The 17,368-nt window shown below is 42.4% G+C and overlaps 1 protein-coding gene and 1 long non-coding RNA gene across 2 annotated transcripts; one reads left to right on the top strand and one right to left on the bottom strand.

Annotated features, from left to right (window-relative positions):
- Window positions 1-1,944: 1,944 nt before the first annotated feature.
- Window positions 1,945-9,933, bottom strand: LOC143491255 (E3 ubiquitin-protein ligase TRIM35-like). Its single transcript, XM_076990098.1, has 6 exons — window positions 9,529-9,933; window positions 9,096-9,191; window positions 8,755-8,985; window positions 8,425-8,447; window positions 8,010-8,128; window positions 1,945-2,516 (listed from the first exon to the last, which is right to left on the bottom strand). The coding sequence occupies exons 1-6, from the start codon at window positions 9,931-9,933 to the stop codon at window positions 1,978-1,980; spliced, it is 1,413 nt and encodes a 470-aa protein (XP_076846213.1). The 3' UTR covers window positions 1,945-1,977.
- A 5,162-nt stretch (window positions 9,934-15,095) lies between these two features.
- On the top strand, window positions 15,096-17,368 carry LOC143491257 (uncharacterized). The gene is made up of 3 exons (XR_013125152.1): window positions 15,096-15,164; window positions 16,912-17,043; window positions 17,300-17,368. It is a non-coding gene; the product is annotated as an uncharacterized LOC143491257 (long non-coding RNA).

The following is a 17,368-nucleotide window of genomic DNA, read 5'->3' as shown; positions in this document are numbered from 1 at the left end:
TACCCATAGAACTGAATGTGTGGCAGGCTATTCTAGTATGGTTTATCCCATCCTGGATAGTATGCCACATACTACTATGAGGACAAGTATGCAGTATACAGTATATACTGAGTGCAGTATGCAGTATACAGTATAATGTATGCCATTTTGAACATAGCTTTGGTCTGTTGAACATTACTAACATAATGGTAAGAGATATTGGTCAGTACCAGTATCAGTTCCACATTTCTCACATATATTCACAAACTGTGAACTCTATCAATCTCTCTGACAATTCAGGCATTAAAAATGTCCTGACAAACTGTTGTTTAAAACAATAAAACGGCATCTTGTAGATAAGTAAGGTTAGGATACTAATATAAAAAACATGTACTGAAGTATTCTAATATACACTGTTCAAAAAAATAAAGGGAATATTTTAACAACACAATGTAACTCCAAATTAATCACACTTCTGTGAAACCAACTTGTTCATTTAAGAAGCAACACTGATTGTGAATAAATTTCACCTGCTGTTGTGCAAATGGAACTGAAAACAGGTAGAATTGAGAGGCAAATATCAAGACCCCCCCTATAAAGGAGTGACTCTGCAGGTGGTGACCACAGACCTTTTCTCTGTTCTCATCCTTTCTGGCTGATGTTTTGGTCACTTTGGCATTTTGTCAGTTCTCTCACCATAGAGGTAGCATGATGCGGTGTGTACAACCCACAGAAGTTGCTCAGGTAGTGCAGCTCATCCAGGATGGCACATCAATGTGAGCTGTGGCAAGAAGGTTTGCTGTGTCTGTCAGCACAGTGTCCAGAGCATGGAGCAGATACCAGGACACATGGAGGGGGCCGTAGGAGGGCAACAACCCAGCAGCAGGACCACTAACTCCTCCTTTGTGTGAGGAGGAACAGGAGGAGCAGTGCCAGAGCCCTGCAAAATGACCTCCAGCAGGCCACTAATATCCATGTTTCTGCTCAAACTGTCAGGAAGACTCCATGAGGGAGGTATGAGGGCCTGACGTCCACATGTGGGGCTTGTGCTTACAGCCCAACACCATGCAGGGTGATTGTCATTTGCCAGAGAACACCAAGATTGGCAGATTCACCATTGGCACCCTGTGCTCTTCACAGATGAGAGCAGCTTCACACTGAACACATGACAGAGTCTGGAGACGTGACAGAGTCTGGAGACACTGTGGAGAATGTTCTGCTGTCTGCAACATCCTCCAGCATGACCGGATTGGCAGTGGGTCAGTACCGGTGTGGGGAGACATTTCTTTGGAGGGCCGCACAGACCTCCATGTCCTAGCCAGAGGTACCCTGATTGCCATTAGGTACCAGGATGAGATCCTCAGACTCATTGTGAGACCATATGCTGGTGCAGTGGGCCCTGGGTTCCTTCTGATACATGACAATGCTAGGTCTCATGTGGCTGAAGTGTGTCAGCAGTTCCTGCATGATGAAGACATTGATGTTATGGAGTGGCCTGCCCGTTCCCCAGACGTGAATTCAATCAAGCACATCTGGGACATCATCCACCAACAGACTGTCCAGGAGTTGACTGACGTTTTAATCCAGGTCTGGGAAGAGATTCCTCAGGAGAACATCCACCGTCTCATCAGGAGCATGCCCAGGTGTTGTAGGTAGGTCATACAGGCACGTGAAGGCCACACACACTACTGAGCCTTGTAGTGAACTTGTCTAGAGGATTTTCCACTGACGTGGAAAGTCATTTGATTTTCCAGTTTGATTTTGAGTATTCCAAAATCCAAACCTCCATGGGATTATAATACTGATTTACATTGATTATTTTATGTTATTTTGTTCTCATCACATTCCACTATGTAATAAAAAAAGATTTTCAACTGGATTATTTTATTAATTGAGATCTAGGATGTTATTTTAGTATTCCTTTTATTTTTTTGAGCAATATATATAAATATATATAATGTTCATTATTACATGTATGCAGATTAATTCAAGGCAACATTAATTTTGCTGTTCCACAGTTACTGATATCTTTGCTGGTAAGATCCTCATAGGAGAGGAACTGCAGAATAAAGGGAAAACAGTGTGAGTAAAAGTGTGTGTTATAGTGCACAGGTGTGAACTGGTTAGAAGATCAGTGAATGTCACTTTCCCCCTGTCCCAGTCCAGCTGAACTCTGACCCTCTGCAGTTTCTCTGTAGGTGTTAGGGGGTGACCTGGTTGTCCTGGGCAGCGTGTCCAGTATTGACCAATTATTTTAGTGTAGCACACACGCCACACTGAACCCCAGTAACTATCAACCTTTCTACATACAGACTCTCTAATTACACCCAGTTCCCAGTCATCACTGTTTCCAACATCAACATCCCAGCAGTGTGTCCCTGAGTTAAAGCCCTCAGAGCCCAGGACACACGCACACTCATCAAATCTCTCTGGATTATCAGGAAGCAGTGATTTCTGTGGTCTGCGTTTTACAGTAGTGAGATCATCAGACAGGTGGAGTTCTGGATGTGCGGTGTTGGGGTCCAGAGTAACAGGGTCTGAGGAGAGAGAACAGAATGAATCATCATGTTCTTCATGTGTTTATGTGATGAGGTCACATCTACAGACTGCAGGCCCTTTACTCTGAGTGAAATGCTGCAGTAGGTTGATAAGAGGGAAGTGATGGTGATGTTGTGTGTTCACCACACACCCCTGCAGAACTTGTGTGCTTGGTGTTTTGATGCTTGAAATTGTGTCTGTGTTATTCATTAATATATTTCTATATGTCTTGGATTCATTATTTGAGTATCACATGTGACACTTAACTAGTGCAGTGCTACTGTTACACTGAGTGTCACACTGCATGTGTGTATTATTAGTGTCTGTGTACTGAAGTGTGTGTGTCCTCATTAGTGGGTGGATACCGTTACAGTTCCCCCACTAAAGGGCGCTACTCCCAGAGTAACTAACACCAGTGGTGTAGGACAGGGGTGGGCAATTAATTTTTTCAAGGGGCCACATGAGAAACCTGAATTGTGTCAGAGGGCCACACAAACAATAATGACGTCATCACAGTGGCTCCGCCCACCTCACGCAAACTTCCGCGAACGGCAGAGGCATTTATACTTGCCGCGTCACATTCTGTGCAGTGTTCTCCAAAAGGATGTGTGTTGGTATAAAGAAACACCCCTCAAAAACAGGAGAAGGAACATTTACCTGACCAATTTTAATGTTGCTTTTTGTTTCAGATTTGAAAAGTGCTGGAATTTAGGTTAAATACTTGAAAATGTTTGAAATTGTAACTACTTCGTTTCACAACAAATAGCCATCTGAATGAACAGTTTTCTTGTATTACGTTAACAAATACGAGCCTTTTGTAATTCCAGGACGAAACATGAGAGAACGTGAAGACGTTAAGATTGGGCGTTTTGAAAATAAACAACAATTAATGTGATAAAGCAAATTATTTCGGATCATTTAGAATATATGTATAAATATTTAACATAATTAAGTTTAACGTGCTGGGAAATATTGAAATGGACCTTGAAAGTGACGTATAAATGCTTTAATTCCACCTTGTAAAGGTGTATGAACCCTGCAAACATGACTTTGTTCATTGCGCTGAAGCGCGGTGCGCGCACGAAGTTACAAAATTCGAGAGGTGCACAACCTTGCGAATCAACAGTGCGTGAGGCCCTCCGCCACCGCGATTACATAATTTTCGCAGCACGGACCCTCGCGCCGCTCGCGCCGCGTCAAGTATAAACCTGGCTTAAACCTAGCTTTAAAGCACTTCTACGGCACTTTCAAGGTCCATTTCAATATTTCCCAGCTGACTCAGGTTCTCTCTAAGCTCGGTTTCTGGAACGGAAAACCTGAGCTTTCGTTAACTCTGAGTTTACTTACCCGCTTTCTGGAATACCCCCCTGTTCAGTCAGCTATTTGTTGTGAATCGAAATACAGTTACAATTTCAAGCATTTTCAAGTACTTTAGCCTAAATTCCAGCAGTTTTCAAACCTGGAACACAATACACAATTAAAATTCGTCACGTAAATTTTCCGCCGTTTGCGGAGGTTCGCGCGAGGTGCAACGTTCACTCCCGAAAGTATTAATTCAGCCTTAACTTGTCGCTGATCACCTACAGTGTTTCTCGCACAGCTCACACACACGCAGGTACGTCCACACGGAATTAACACAAACGTAGCGCTTTCAAAATAAAAGCGTCACAGTTGTATTGCACGTACGACATAGATATTTGTTTCATTTATGATTGGCCTCTCGCGGGCCGGACAGAGACGCACAACGGGCCGGATGTGGCCCGCGGACCGTTGTTTGCCCAGGTCTGGTGTAGGAGATAAAACATAAGGACCTTCTTTGCATTGTGTGTAAATGTGTTGTTGATTAACTTTTTTGTGAAGAGGTGCATATGTGTATATATTGCTGTTTAATATAGTATTAAGATGCCAGAGGTGATATTTGTACTGATTATGTAAATATAAATGTCTACAGGCACCATTTGTTTGTGTGAAGAAATTAGGTCACTGTCTCTTTAAGAGCTAAGTGGTGATGGGGCGGGAAGCTCATGTTGGTTTCAGGGGAGAAGCGAGTAGTTGAGAATACTGGTAGCAACAAGCGTTACGGTTTGTGCTGCACCATATATTTGGAACGACCTAACCATGGTTTGAAAGTTTTGTTTTAAGTTTATTTCATCACATGTACAGCCTGGAATAAACAACCATTTTGTTTTGTTCATCACAGAGCTTTGGGGAAGTTTCCTTTACGTATCGGAATAACGCAGACACGAGTAAAGAAAGTTGCTTCATTCACCACTTGAGGGGGTGGGACAAAAACTCAAAGGACAACACTGGGACAGATACAAAGATGGAGACAGGGACAAAGACAGAGTCAAACACAGAAACAAAGGTGGTGACAGGGACGCAGAAAAGAAAAGACACAGACACAAAGATGATGACGGGGGACAGACAGAGACAGACACAGAGACAAGGGAGAGTCCCAGCTGACACGCTTGGTCCCTCAGGGATGGAGATTCATGGAGCTCAGACTCAGAGTACCGGACTTCCTATAGACCCCTAGTATCTTCATTATTTACAGGATGGGGGAGGAGGCAGGATGGAGGAGCAGGTGGAGGTGGTGATGTCCCAGGGAGAGTGGGTGGTGTGTAGAGGTGGAGAATGGGTGGTGTAGAGGTGGAGAGTGGGTGGTGTGTAGAGGTGGAGAGTGGGTGGTGTAGAGGTGGAGAGTGGGTGGTGTGTAGAGGTGGAGAGAGTGGGTGGTGTGTAGAGGTGGAGAGATATTTGGAACGACCTAACCATGGTTTGAAAGTTTTGTTTTAAGTTTATTTTATCGCATGTACAGCCTGGAATAAACAACTGTTTTGTTTTGTGTTGGTGTGTAGAGGTGGAGAGTGGGTGGTGTGTAGACGTGGAGAGTGGGTGGTGTGTAGAGGGGGAGAGTGGGTGGTGTGTAGAGGTGGAGAGTGGATGGTGTGTAGAGGTGGAGAGTGGGTGGTGTGTAGAGGTGGAGAGTGGGTGGTGTGTAGAGGGGAGAGTGGGTGGTGTGTAGAGGTGGAGAGTGGGTGGTGTGTAGAGGTGGAGAGTGGGTGGTGTGTAGAGGTGGAAAGTGGGTGGTCTGTAGAGGTGGAGAGTGGGTGGTGTAGAGGGGAGAGTGGGTGGTGTGTAGAGGGGGAGAGTGGGTGGTGTGTAGAGGGGGAGAGTGGGTGGTGTGTAGAGGGAAGAGTGGGTGGTGTGTAGAGGTGGAGAGTGGGTGGTGTAGAGGGGGAGAGTGGGTGGTGTGTAGAGGTGGAGAGTGGGTGGTGTAGAGGGGAGAGTGGGTGATGTGTAGAGGTGGAGAGTGGGTGGTGTAGAGGTGGAGAGTGGGTGGTGTAGAGGTGGAGAGTGGGTGGTGTGTAGAGGTGGAGAGTGGGTGGTGTGTAGAGGGGGAGAGTGAGTGGTGTAGAGGTGGAGAGTGGGTGGTGTGTAAAGGGGAGAGTGGGTGGTGTAGAGGTGGAGAGTGGGTGGTGTGTAGAGGGGAGAGTGGGTGGTGTGTAGAGGTGGAGAGTGGGTGGTGTGTAGAGGTGGAGAGTGGGTGGTGTGTAGAGGTGGAGAATGGGTGGTGTACAGGTGGAGAGTGGGTGGTGTGTAGAGGGGGAGAGTGGGTGGTGTGTAGAGGGGGAGAGTGGGTGGTGTGTAGAGGTGGAGAGAAGGTGGCGTGTAGAGGGGAGAGTGGGTGGTGTGTAGAGGTGGACAGTGGGTGGTGTGTAGAGGTGGACAGTGGGTGGTGTAGAGGGGAGAGTGGGTGGTGTAGAGGGGGAGAGTGGGTGGTGTGTAGAGGTGGAGAGTGGGTGGTGTAGAGGGGAGAGTGGGTGGTGTAGAGGTGGAGAGTGGGTGGTGTAGAGGTGGAGAGTGGGTGGTGTGTAGAGGTGGAGAGTGGGTGGTGTGTAGAGGGGGAGAGTGAGTGGTGTAGAGGTGGAGAGTGGGTGGTGTGTAGAGGGGAGAGTGGGTGGTGTAGAGGTGGAGAGTGGGTGGTGTGTAGAGGGGAGAGTGGGTGGTGTGTAGAGGTGGAGAGTGGGTGGTGTGTAGAGGTGGAGATTGGGTGGTGTGTAGAGGTGGAGAATGGGTGGTGTAGAGGTGGAGAGTGGGTGGTGTGTAGAGGGGGAGAGTGGGTGGTGTGTAGAGGTGGAGAGTGGGTGGTGTAGAGGGGAGAGTGGGTGGTGTGTAGAGGTGGAGAGAGTGGGTGGTGTGTAGAGGTGGAGAGATATTTGGAACGACCTAACCATGGTTTGAAAGTTTTGTTTTAAGTTTATTTTATCACATGTACAGCCTGGAATAAACAACTGTTTTGTTTTGTGTTGGTGTGTAGAGGTGGAGAGTGGGTGGTGTGTAGACGTGGAGAGTGGGTGGTGTGTAGAGGGGGAGAGTGGGTGGTGTGTAGAGGTGGAGAGTGGATGGTGTGTAGAGGTGGAGAGTGGGTGGTGTGTAGAGGTGGAGAGTGGGTGGTGTGTAGAGGTGGAGAGAGGGTGGTGTAGAGGTGGAGAGTGGGTGGTGTGTAGAGGTTTAGAGTGGGTGGTGTGTAGAGGTGGAGAGTGGGTGGTGTAGAGGTGGAGAGTGGGTGGTGTGTAGAGGTGGAGAATGGGTGGTGTAGAGGTGGAGAGTGGGTGGTGTGTAGAGGGGGAGAGTGGGTGGTGTGTAGAGGTGGAGAGTGGGTGGTGTGTAGAGGTTTAGAGTGGGTGGTGTGTAGAGGTGGAAAGTGGGTGGTGTGTAGAGGTGGAGAGTGGGTGGTGTAGAGGGGAGAGTGGGTGATGTGTAGAGGTGGAGAGTGGGTGGTGTAGAGGTGGAGAGTGGGTGGTGTAGAGGTGGAGAGTGAGTGGTGTAGACGTGGAGAGTGGGTGGTGTGTAGAGGGGAGAGTGGGTGGTGTAGAGGTGGAGAGTGGGTGGTGTGTAGAGGGGAGAGTGGGTGGTGTGTAGAGGTGGAGAGTGGGTGGTGTGTAGAGGTGGAGAGTGGGTGGTGTGTAGAGGTGGAGAATGGGTGGTGTAGAGGTGGAGAGTGGTTGGTGTGTAGAGGTGGAGAGTGGGTGGTGTAGAGGTGGAGAGTGGGTGGTGTAGAGGGGAGAGTGGGTGGTGTAGAGGTGGAGAGTGGGTGGTGTGTAGAGGTGGAGAGTGGGTGGTGGTGTAGAGGTGGAGAGTGTGTGGTGTGTAGAGGTGGAGAGTGGGTGGTGTGTAGAGGGGAGAGTGGGTGGTGTGTAGAGGTGGAGAGTGGGTGGTGTAGAGGTGGAGAGTGGGTGGTGTAGAGGTGGAGAGTGGGTGGTGTGTAGAGGTGGAGAGTGGGTGGTGTAGATCTCCTCATGGACTGACTGTCTCTCCTCAGACCAGCAGCCAACTGGTCGTCCCCCTCACTGTTTATACTAATACAGCCTTTAATACTGGAATAGTTCATGTACCAAACACACAATGTTAATGTTTCTCTCTCTATAGAGTTCTAATTGTGAGGAGAACAGAATTACTCTAATTAATCAAAGAACACCAAAACTCACAGTACTGGAGAATCTTCTGCATTCTCTCCCAGACTCTGAACTTCAGGTTGGAAAGATGTTTTGCTACATTGATCAGAGCTCCTGACACCTTCTCATGTTCCTTTGGGGTGTGATGAACTCTGGAAATGTATAAAGCTATTATATTATTAAAATATATAATAGATTATTATTTATCTTATTCAAAGTATTTAACATTAAAAGTAACATGTGAAATATCTTTAATTAAATCCATCAATATGTAATTGAAATGTTTGCACATCGTCAATATCAATATATATTTTTTATTCCTAAATACCTTCTTCATATATCATATTTCTGAAATAACAGAGACCACATACTGAAGATCTGAATGTATAATAATTTCTCAAACACAATGTGTAACACAATATATCAAACAGAAATAATAATCACTTACTGTTTCAATGTGGACGACACGTTCTGAGAAGGAAACAGAGGGACAAACACAGAAAATGAAATCAAATTTTTGTCCTTTTCTTTATACGAGGGTCAAATATGCCTTTTCATTATGTGATAATAAAATCAATGTGTCTAAAGACCCTTACACACACATACAAACTAAAACAAATGTCAAAACATTTTACTTTTTTGTGTGCATTTGTGTGTGTGTGTGTGTGGGTGTGTGTGTGTGTGTGTGTGAGAGAGAGAGAGAGAGAGAGAGAGAGAGAGAGAGAGAGAGAGAGAGAGAGAGAGAGAGAGAGAGAGAGACAGACTGAGTGATTCTTACTAGTAAGAACGGGATGTTCTCAGCTTCCATCTCCTTCTCTGTGTTTCTGATTTGATCTGAAAGAGATGCTATTTCTCCACTCATCTCCTCAATCTTCCTCCTCATCATGTGGCTCTTCTGCTCCTCTTCCTCCTTCAGTGCAGCTATTCTTGCTGCTTCTTCATCTCTTAGAAACTGGTGGATCTTCTCAAACTCCTCCTTTATCTGCCTCTCTGTGTGCTCGGCCTGATACTGGAATGGGAGATGATGAGGAAATATAAACTGTCCAAATGTGTGTGTTTCATTATGGTGTACGTGGGCAGTGATCACAGTACCATTCAGAACTCAGAGTGACCTTTCACCTTAATGTGTGCTGCTGTTTTCTCACAGACTTGTTTATCTTTCTCGAAGACCTTCAGATGCTGCTGTAGAGACTCCAGTGAGGTCTTGAGTTTGTTCTGTAAAATACGGATTTAGTAGAGGACAGTGTGAGTCTTACAGGACTCATCACTGTATCTGTATAGATATGCTGGAGATTACAGAGATTATAATGACTGAACACAATGGCATGATTACTATTGTCCTTTTACTATCAAGAGGAGATGTTTGATATATTGTAGCAGATTGTATATCAATATTTTTATTTATATTAAGTTTCACGGTGAATGAAGGTCTGATTTAGCTGTCTAAAATCTCATCATCTGACAAATTCAATCTAGACTGTCTAACATATTTTTCAAGATAATTGTAAACACTGGAAAAAAATTAGTAAAAAAAATTGTATATATTTCATACCTTAAAGTCACACACAGCTTCATCTACTGGACAGCAGTCGTGAGTTTTATGTGCCTTTGAAATCTGACACACGACACACACAGGCTGTTGGTCCTCCAGACAGAAGACTTTGAGTTTCTCATTGTGCAGACTGCAGAGAACCTCAGACCCTGCTGAAGATCTCTGACTCGTGCTCTCTAGAAAGGACTCACACAGGTTCTTTAGTGCACGATTAAGGGGAGGGTTGGATTTAGAAAATCTTCTTCTACAAACTGGACATTCTCGAGATCCTTTGGTTTCCCAGAACTGCTGCAGACAGGTTTTACACACACTGTGGGTACATGACAGTAAAACAGGATCCCTGAAGATGTCACAGCACACAGGACATGAAAACTCTTCTTCTGACAGAATGTTTGTAGCAGCCATTTCCTCCAACAGCTGCTGTGCTGTTTCTCTGTAATGTCTCCTTCTGTACAAACTTCACTTTCACTTTTAGATTGTCTGTAATAAACACAGTAGCACAGGAGAGAATCAGTCACTGTAGTCCTTTATCCAGCTGAGGGAGTTTAGACTCCTTTCAGAAATGAGGCAGAAATAAGTAAATACCAGAGTTAAGAGGATCTCATCATATTTATAACTCGCCTGAAGGCAGAATTAATAAAGACTCGTGTGTCACTCAGATTTACTTCCTCAAACAGGCGTTCACAGGGAGGAGGGGCTTTTGTAAAGAAATAAAAGAGCTGAAAAATTATTATTGCTCCACCAATAATAACTATCAAGTACTTGAATCAGGGAAATATTCACTAACTCAATTTCAGGTTTTATATTTACTCATTACATCGGAGTGCAGCAAAACATTTTAAAGTAAATATTTATGTAACGGAAGCACCTAATTGTGGATTGTGGGGTATCCGCGGGGCTTTAGGAGAGCTTTGCCTGTTGGCTCAGCTCTCTCTTCACCACAACTGTCCGGTGCAGGGGTGGAAAGTAACTAATTACATTTACTCACATTACTGTAATTGAGTACTTTTTATGAGTAATTTGTAATTTTCTGAGTAGTTTTTGAAATATGTAATTTTTACTTTTACTTGAGTACATTTTGCCCCAAGTAGTTTTACTTCACTACATTTGAACGCCCTCACATTACTGAGTAAAAAAAAATTGATGGTGAAAAATTAAATGCGAGCAGAAATTTAAACTTCTGATTCCCAGAACTGAAGGCCAATTGCGTGGCCTTGCCTTGCAATTGGCCTTCAGATTGTTCTATCTTTAAATTTTCTATCTATCAGGTTCTGTGGGATCCTGTGGGCATTTTATTGTGAATAGTGGGATCCGGTGGGCACTGTATTTTGAATAATTGGATCCTGTGAGCACTTACTTTTAAATTGTGGGATCCTATGAGCATTTTTTAATTTTTGATGTGGGATCCTGTGGGCATTTTATTGTGAGTAGTGGAATTTTTGTGGAAAAATTTTTATTTTTATAGATAATATTCTTAGGCCCTATAGGCCTAAGCAGCCAAAGAGAACCAATGTGTTGTGTTGAGCAAATGTTTGACCTTTGATATGAATGTATGAAGTGTTTTTTATATCAGATGAGGCACTAAAGTCCCAAAAGATCAAAATGTGGCAAAATGTATTGGCAAAAAATTATTCAGATCGTAGAACTAAATCACATGCTGAGATTAGCTTTGTGTGTATGGGTGTGTTTGCGAGGGGTTTCATGTAAGCCAGGGGTGGGCAATTAATTTGTACAAGGGGCCACATGAGAAACCTGAATTGTGTCAGAGGGCCACACAAACAATAATGACGTCATCACAGTGGCTCCGCCCACCTCACGCAAACTTCCGCGAGTGTCCTCTGAAACGATGTGTGTTGGTATAAAGAAACACCCCTCAAAAACAGGGGAAGGAACATTTACCTGACCAATTTTATTGTTGCTTTTTGTTTCAGATTTGAAAAGTGCTGGAATTTAGGCTAAATACTTGAAAATGTTTGAAATTGTAACTACTTCGTTTCACAACAAATAGCCATCTGAATGAACAGTTTTTTTGTATTACGTTAACAAATACGAGCTTCTTGTAATTCCAGGACGAAACATGAGAGAACGTGAAGACGTTAAGATTGGGCGTTTTGAAAATAAACAACAATTAAATAATGTGATAAAAAAGGGAATTATTTCGGATCATTTCGAATATATGTATAAATATTTAACTTAAGTTTAACATGCTGGGAAATATTGAAATGTACATTGAAAGTGACGTTAATTCCACCTTGTAAAGGTGTATGAACCCTGCAAACATGACTTTGTTCATTGCGCTGAAGTTACAAAATTCGAGAGGTGTAGTGCACGACCTTGCGAATCAACAGCGCGTGAGGCCCTCCGCCATCGCGATTACATAATTTTCGCCGCGCGGACTCTCACGCCGCGTTAAGTATAAGCCTGGCTTAAACCTAGCTTTAAAGCACTTCTACAGCACTTTCAAGGTCCATTTCAATATTTCCCAGCTGACTCAGGTTCTCTCTAAGCTCGGTTTCTGGAACGGAAAACCCTGAGTTTTCGTTAACTCTGAGTTTACTTACCCGGTTTCTGGAATACCCCCCTGTTCAGTCAGCTATTTGTTGTGAATCGAAATACAGTTACAATTTCAAGCATTTTCAAGTACTTTAGCCTAAATTCCAGCACTTTTCAAACCTGGAACACAATGCACAATTAAAATTCGTCACGTAAATTTTCCGCCGTTTGCGGAGGTTCACGCGAGGTGCAACACTGATCACCTACAGTGTTTTTCGCACAGTTCACACGTAGTGCTTTCAAAATAAAAGCGTCACAGTTTTATTGCACGCACTACATAGATATTTGTTTCATTTATGATTGGCCTCTCGCGGGCCGGACAGGGACGCACAACGGGCCGGATGTGGCCCGCGGGCCGTGGTTTGCCCAGGTCTGATGTAAGCAATGCTTTTCAGTAGGTTCCAGTATTTGGCCAGTAGATGGAGACAAAGCACTACCATACAGATATTACAGCGACAAAGACATTTTAGTGAAATAAAATGTTAATTCCTGGTCAGGCAGTATAGTTTTTGTTATAATATGTCATTACAAAGTTATTTGGCTCATTTGACTTAATCATACAAGACTCATTACTTTTCTGTATTCTGCATGACAGGATTGCAGCATTAGTTTTGATCATTTTAGAGGTTTTTGTGTACAGTAGCGTCTCCGACATGTCAATTTGAACCAAACTTGGAACACATCACGGGAACCTCAATCCATGACAGCATTTGAAATTAGGAGTTGATCACTTACATTGTTTGAGTTCTAGCAATATAGGTCACATATGGTATGGCCTGAACGATATAATGAAAAAATGGACCAGCCTGCAAATGTAAAAATCCAAAACATTTTTGATAATTATTTACCTAAGGATTGGAATAACAAAGACATTGTATATAGAAACAAATCTTTATTTTACCATCTAAGGTTTCACAATATAATCTTGGTACAACAGTTAGTTAACTCAAATGGCTCTCTACTGACAAATCAAGAATTTAGTAATTATTTAGTAACTAAATATTTAGATTTATTAATTAAATTCAATGTTGCAATTCCTTTTGCTGAATTAGTTATAAATGCTATACCTGCTGGAGTGATAATGGTATTTAAAATTACAGCAGGACATGATCCAACATTATTACCCATCGACCCAACCAATCTTGAAATAGGGAAAATGTGTTTCTCTACATCACACAATAGTAATCATCATATATGCTCACTGTTTCAGAAAGCTGTTGTATTTAATCCATATGTATCTATTGGAACACCATCTTTAACAACCTTGACTGGAAAGATATCTGGACCTTGCCAGCAAAATATATATCATGCATAAAGTGAAAGAAGTATCTTTTAATATAATTTACAGTTTATCCATCAACTGGCATATCCACAAATGTTTCTTTGTGCATGTTAAAATAACTCTGACATTAGCATTGGTATACATGGTTAGTTAGCTAGCTAGCTAAGGAGGCTTTCTAGCTACATGCCAAGTCCATTGCTAAGGCAGTAGTTTTGTGTACTACAAATAGCTAATTTAGCTAGCTAGCTGGCTAGCCATGTATACAGTGCAAAGTCGGACTTATAAACAGTGTTGCCATAGTTACTTTGAAACAGTAATCCGACTACTGACTACTGACTACTTCTTTAAAAAGTAACTCAGTTAAGTTACTGACTACTTGCTTTTAAAAGTAACTAAGTTAGATTACTTTTAGTTACTTTCAGCAGAGGCTGATCCCCGGCCCCTATAACATGAAAATGACTACCAGTTCTGCCAATACTCACTTTATTGACATGTATTTTAACCGGAACATCAAAAATGACACTGGCATTTGTAAACTTTTTCTTGAAATAGGCTTACATGTTTTTTAAATAAATAAATAAGACAGTCTTTCTGTTCAACTCCGCCCACTTACAGGGTTGCCAACTCTCACGCATTGAGACACACGCATTTGACTGTCTTCACACGCTTACACGCCACACTTCCGATATCTCACGCCGAAAAAAAATAAATCTAGTTTATTTACCTCTGATCCACATCTATGATTCAATGAGTTACTAGTTCGATCTGGCGCCAACCACCGGCGATCGATCGATCGCGATATAACACTGAATTTAGTCCATTTTACACCCCGCCCGGTAACAATTTACGTTCGCCGCCAAGCCCCGATTTTTTTTTTCAGGTTTGACGTTGTGTTTTTGAAAGTAGACAGCACTCTGTTGCCAGCACAGAGTGTACAACGGACCTTAATGTTGTCTTCCTTAGCCGAAATAAAATCAAAATAATGCCTGTATTTCCAGCTGCTAAAGGCGAACCTCAACTTCCATATTGTTCACATCTGACTTTGGCGCAGCAGAGCAGAGATGACGTAACCGCGTAAGAAACGTGTAGCCAAAAAATAAGAATGAATAAATATAACCTACGTTCCCCCGAAATGCAGAAATAGTAACGCACGATGTTTTAGATAAGTAACTTTAATCTGACTACTAGTTTTTAAATAGTAGTTGCGTTAGACTACTCGTTACTGAAAAAAGTAGTCCGACTACAGTAACGCGTTACTAAGTAACGCGTTACCGGCATCACTGCTTATAAATAACTAGCTTGCTAGGTTAGCTAGCTGGTCATTTGTTTTACCATAGTTCATAGTATTTGGAGCTTCCAGCTGCCTGAATGCGTTGATATCGTGAAAAAATAAACATGAAACAGACCCTACTGACAGCCAATCACAATTCACATCTGGAAAACAGCCACAGCCAATCCTGTCTGGGTCCCTCCCACGTGTCAAAAATCAAACATCTGCTGCGCGAGCAGGAGATTAATCCCGAGCAGAAAGGGTGTGACAAATATTCCTCGCGCAAGCAACTCTCTCATCGCGCGCGAGTAGTTTTTAATTGGATGTGACGTCATAATTTGCCCACTGCCTCCGCGTTCTCTGTAACCTTAGCAACAACCTTCTCGATTTCGACATTTCTATAGAAACGCAACAACAAAACGCTTTAACTATTTAACGGCTGGTTGGACCTTATAGAAGCTAAAAACGTAATCTGAAGCACACGCAGGTTTAGCTACTCTAACTCTAACGATGGCTAAATCTAGAATCATGGTAAGTTGCTAACTTTTTATGCTTGATAACAGAAAAATATGATAGGCTACAAGTTGTTTAAAAAGATCAGACAAACTGATAAATGCAAAATGCTACTAGACCTTTTTTATTTATATGATAGCGAGGTCGTTTCTGTCTCTGTGTTTAGTCCAGTGCTTCTCAAATAGTGGGGCGCGCCCCCCCCCCCCCCCCCCCCCCAGTTTGTGCAGTGCCGGGGGGGGGGGGGGGCGCGCATGTGACCTGGTTTAAGCCTTATTTATACTTTCGAGTGACCGTAGCGATCGACTCCGCCCACCTCTCGCGAACCTCTGCGAATGGCGGACTTTCCAAATAAGGAACATTTGCCTGACGAATTTTAATGTGTTTCACATTTGAAAAGTGCTGGAATTTAGTGCTGGAAGTACTTGAAAATGCTTGAAATTGTAACTACTTCGTTTCACAACAAATAGCTATCTGACTGAACAGTTCTCTTGTATTACGTTGTAATTCCAGGACGAAACATGAGAGAACGTGAAGATGTTAAGATTGGGTGTTTTGAACCTCTCGAATCATTTCAGTTTAACTAATGAAAAACGGCCTTCTCGGTCACCTATTTACACGTGTGTCTGCTCGTGCACCTGCCGCGCCTCAGCACAATGAACAAAGTCATGTTTGCAGGGTTCATACACCTTTATAAGGTGGAATTAAAGCACTTGTATGTCACTTTAAAGGTCCATTTCAATATTTCCCAGCATGTTAAACTTAATTAAGTTAAATATTTATACATATACTCGAAATAATTCGCTTTTTATCACATTATTTAATTGTTATTTCCAAAACGCCCAATCTTAACGTCTTCACGTTCTCTCATGTTTCGTCCTGGAATTACAAGAGGCTCGTATTTGTTAACTAATACAAGAGAACTGTTCAGTCAGACAGATATTTGTTGTGAAACGAAGTAGTTACAATTTCAAGCACTTTCAAGTACTTTAGCCTAAATTCCAGCACTTTTCAAACCTGAAACAGAAAGCAACATTAAAATTCGTCAGGTAAATGTTTCTTCCACTGTTTTTGAGGGGTGTTTCAAACCCCGCTTCGAAAAGCTGTGCACTTCCAAACGGGCTCATTGTAGCCATTAGTTCTAACTCATTTTGATTAAAAAAAACAGCACAAATTGTTGTATTGCATGTTTTGTAGGTTAAAGTGTTAATATATTGTGCCCCTGAATTAATGTTGCTGATAAAGTTGAATTTATTATTATTTATTGATTTTATTTAAATTAAATTTTCAGTATCAAGTGCCAGTCAGTTCAAAAATGTTTCTAGTTTAAATAGGGATCTCATTTTTTTCCCATTTCATGCAAACTGATGCACTTCACTTCATGATGCAATTGTTTCTGTTACAAACTAAATATATATATATATAATAAATACATAATTTGTTATTTCTTCTGTGTTAATAAGGACCTTATTAAGGTGTACTTATTACAATTTTATAGATAAATGATACTACAGTGGGCGTATAAAAACACATTTTTATCCCATTTTGTCATGTATGGGGTTTATACGCCCACAGAATTTATAGTCGTGGCAGAGAGTAGTGACCAGGGTGGTGGTGGAGTGTGTGTGTGCGCAAAGTGTTTTCTTTTTCCTAGGGGGGGCTTAACAGAAAATAATTGAGAATCACTGGTTTAGTCCAAGATGGAGTGTCTGTGTGATTATACATTATAATAGCATTTATATGTGTTTATTAATGATTTTTCTCATAGAATTATGAGAATCAGGTTGCGTATATGGATAAGGAGTATAAGGCGCTCATGGCGGCTTACCAGGAAGAAGATGAAACAATCTCCAGGTTGCAGACTGCTTTAGAGCAGAGTATTGAGAAAGCTTCTAAATACGTAAGTGCTTTTAACTCTCTGATGAACATGAGACATAGTAATGTTGGTTTGCTCACTGGGGGCTAGGACTTGGCACTTGTAAAACTGCTTTGTGACAACAACTGTTGTAAAAAGCGCTATATAAATAAAATTTCATTGATTGATTGATGTGTGGCAATACATAGTATGATATCAGAGTACTGAAAATGTTGACATTATAAGCATTACAAAAGAGGTACACTTGCCCTGACTATTTTGATACTGTGTTTTTCTTCAGACGGCCTTTGTTGATGGCGATAATGAGGAAATACTGCATTATAAAAATAAATGCAAGTGTTTGGAGGAG

This window comes from Brachyhypopomus gauderio, unplaced genomic scaffold (assembly GCF_052324685.1).
Source record: "Brachyhypopomus gauderio isolate BG-103 unplaced genomic scaffold, BGAUD_0.2 sc73, whole genome shotgun sequence".
Taxonomy (NCBI): Eukaryota; Metazoa; Chordata; class Actinopteri; order Gymnotiformes; family Hypopomidae; genus Brachyhypopomus; species Brachyhypopomus gauderio.
This window is presented reverse-complemented; position numbering and strand designations above follow the sequence as displayed.

Bases quoted from the DNA above. Each gene is read 5' to 3' on its own strand.
- LOC143491255 (XM_076990098.1), bottom strand. From the start codon at position 9,933: ATGGCTGCTACAAACATTCTGTCAGAAGAAGAGTTTTCATGTCCTGTG. The intron at 9,192-9,528 runs GTATGAAATATA...CGTATTTTACAG, and splicing joins AAGCTGTGTGTGACTTTAAG to AACAAACTCAAGACCTCACT. The intron at 2,517-8,009 runs GTGAGTTTTGGT...CTCTCTCCTCAG, and splicing joins GCAGAAGATTCTCCAGTACT to ACCCTGTTACTCTGGACCCC.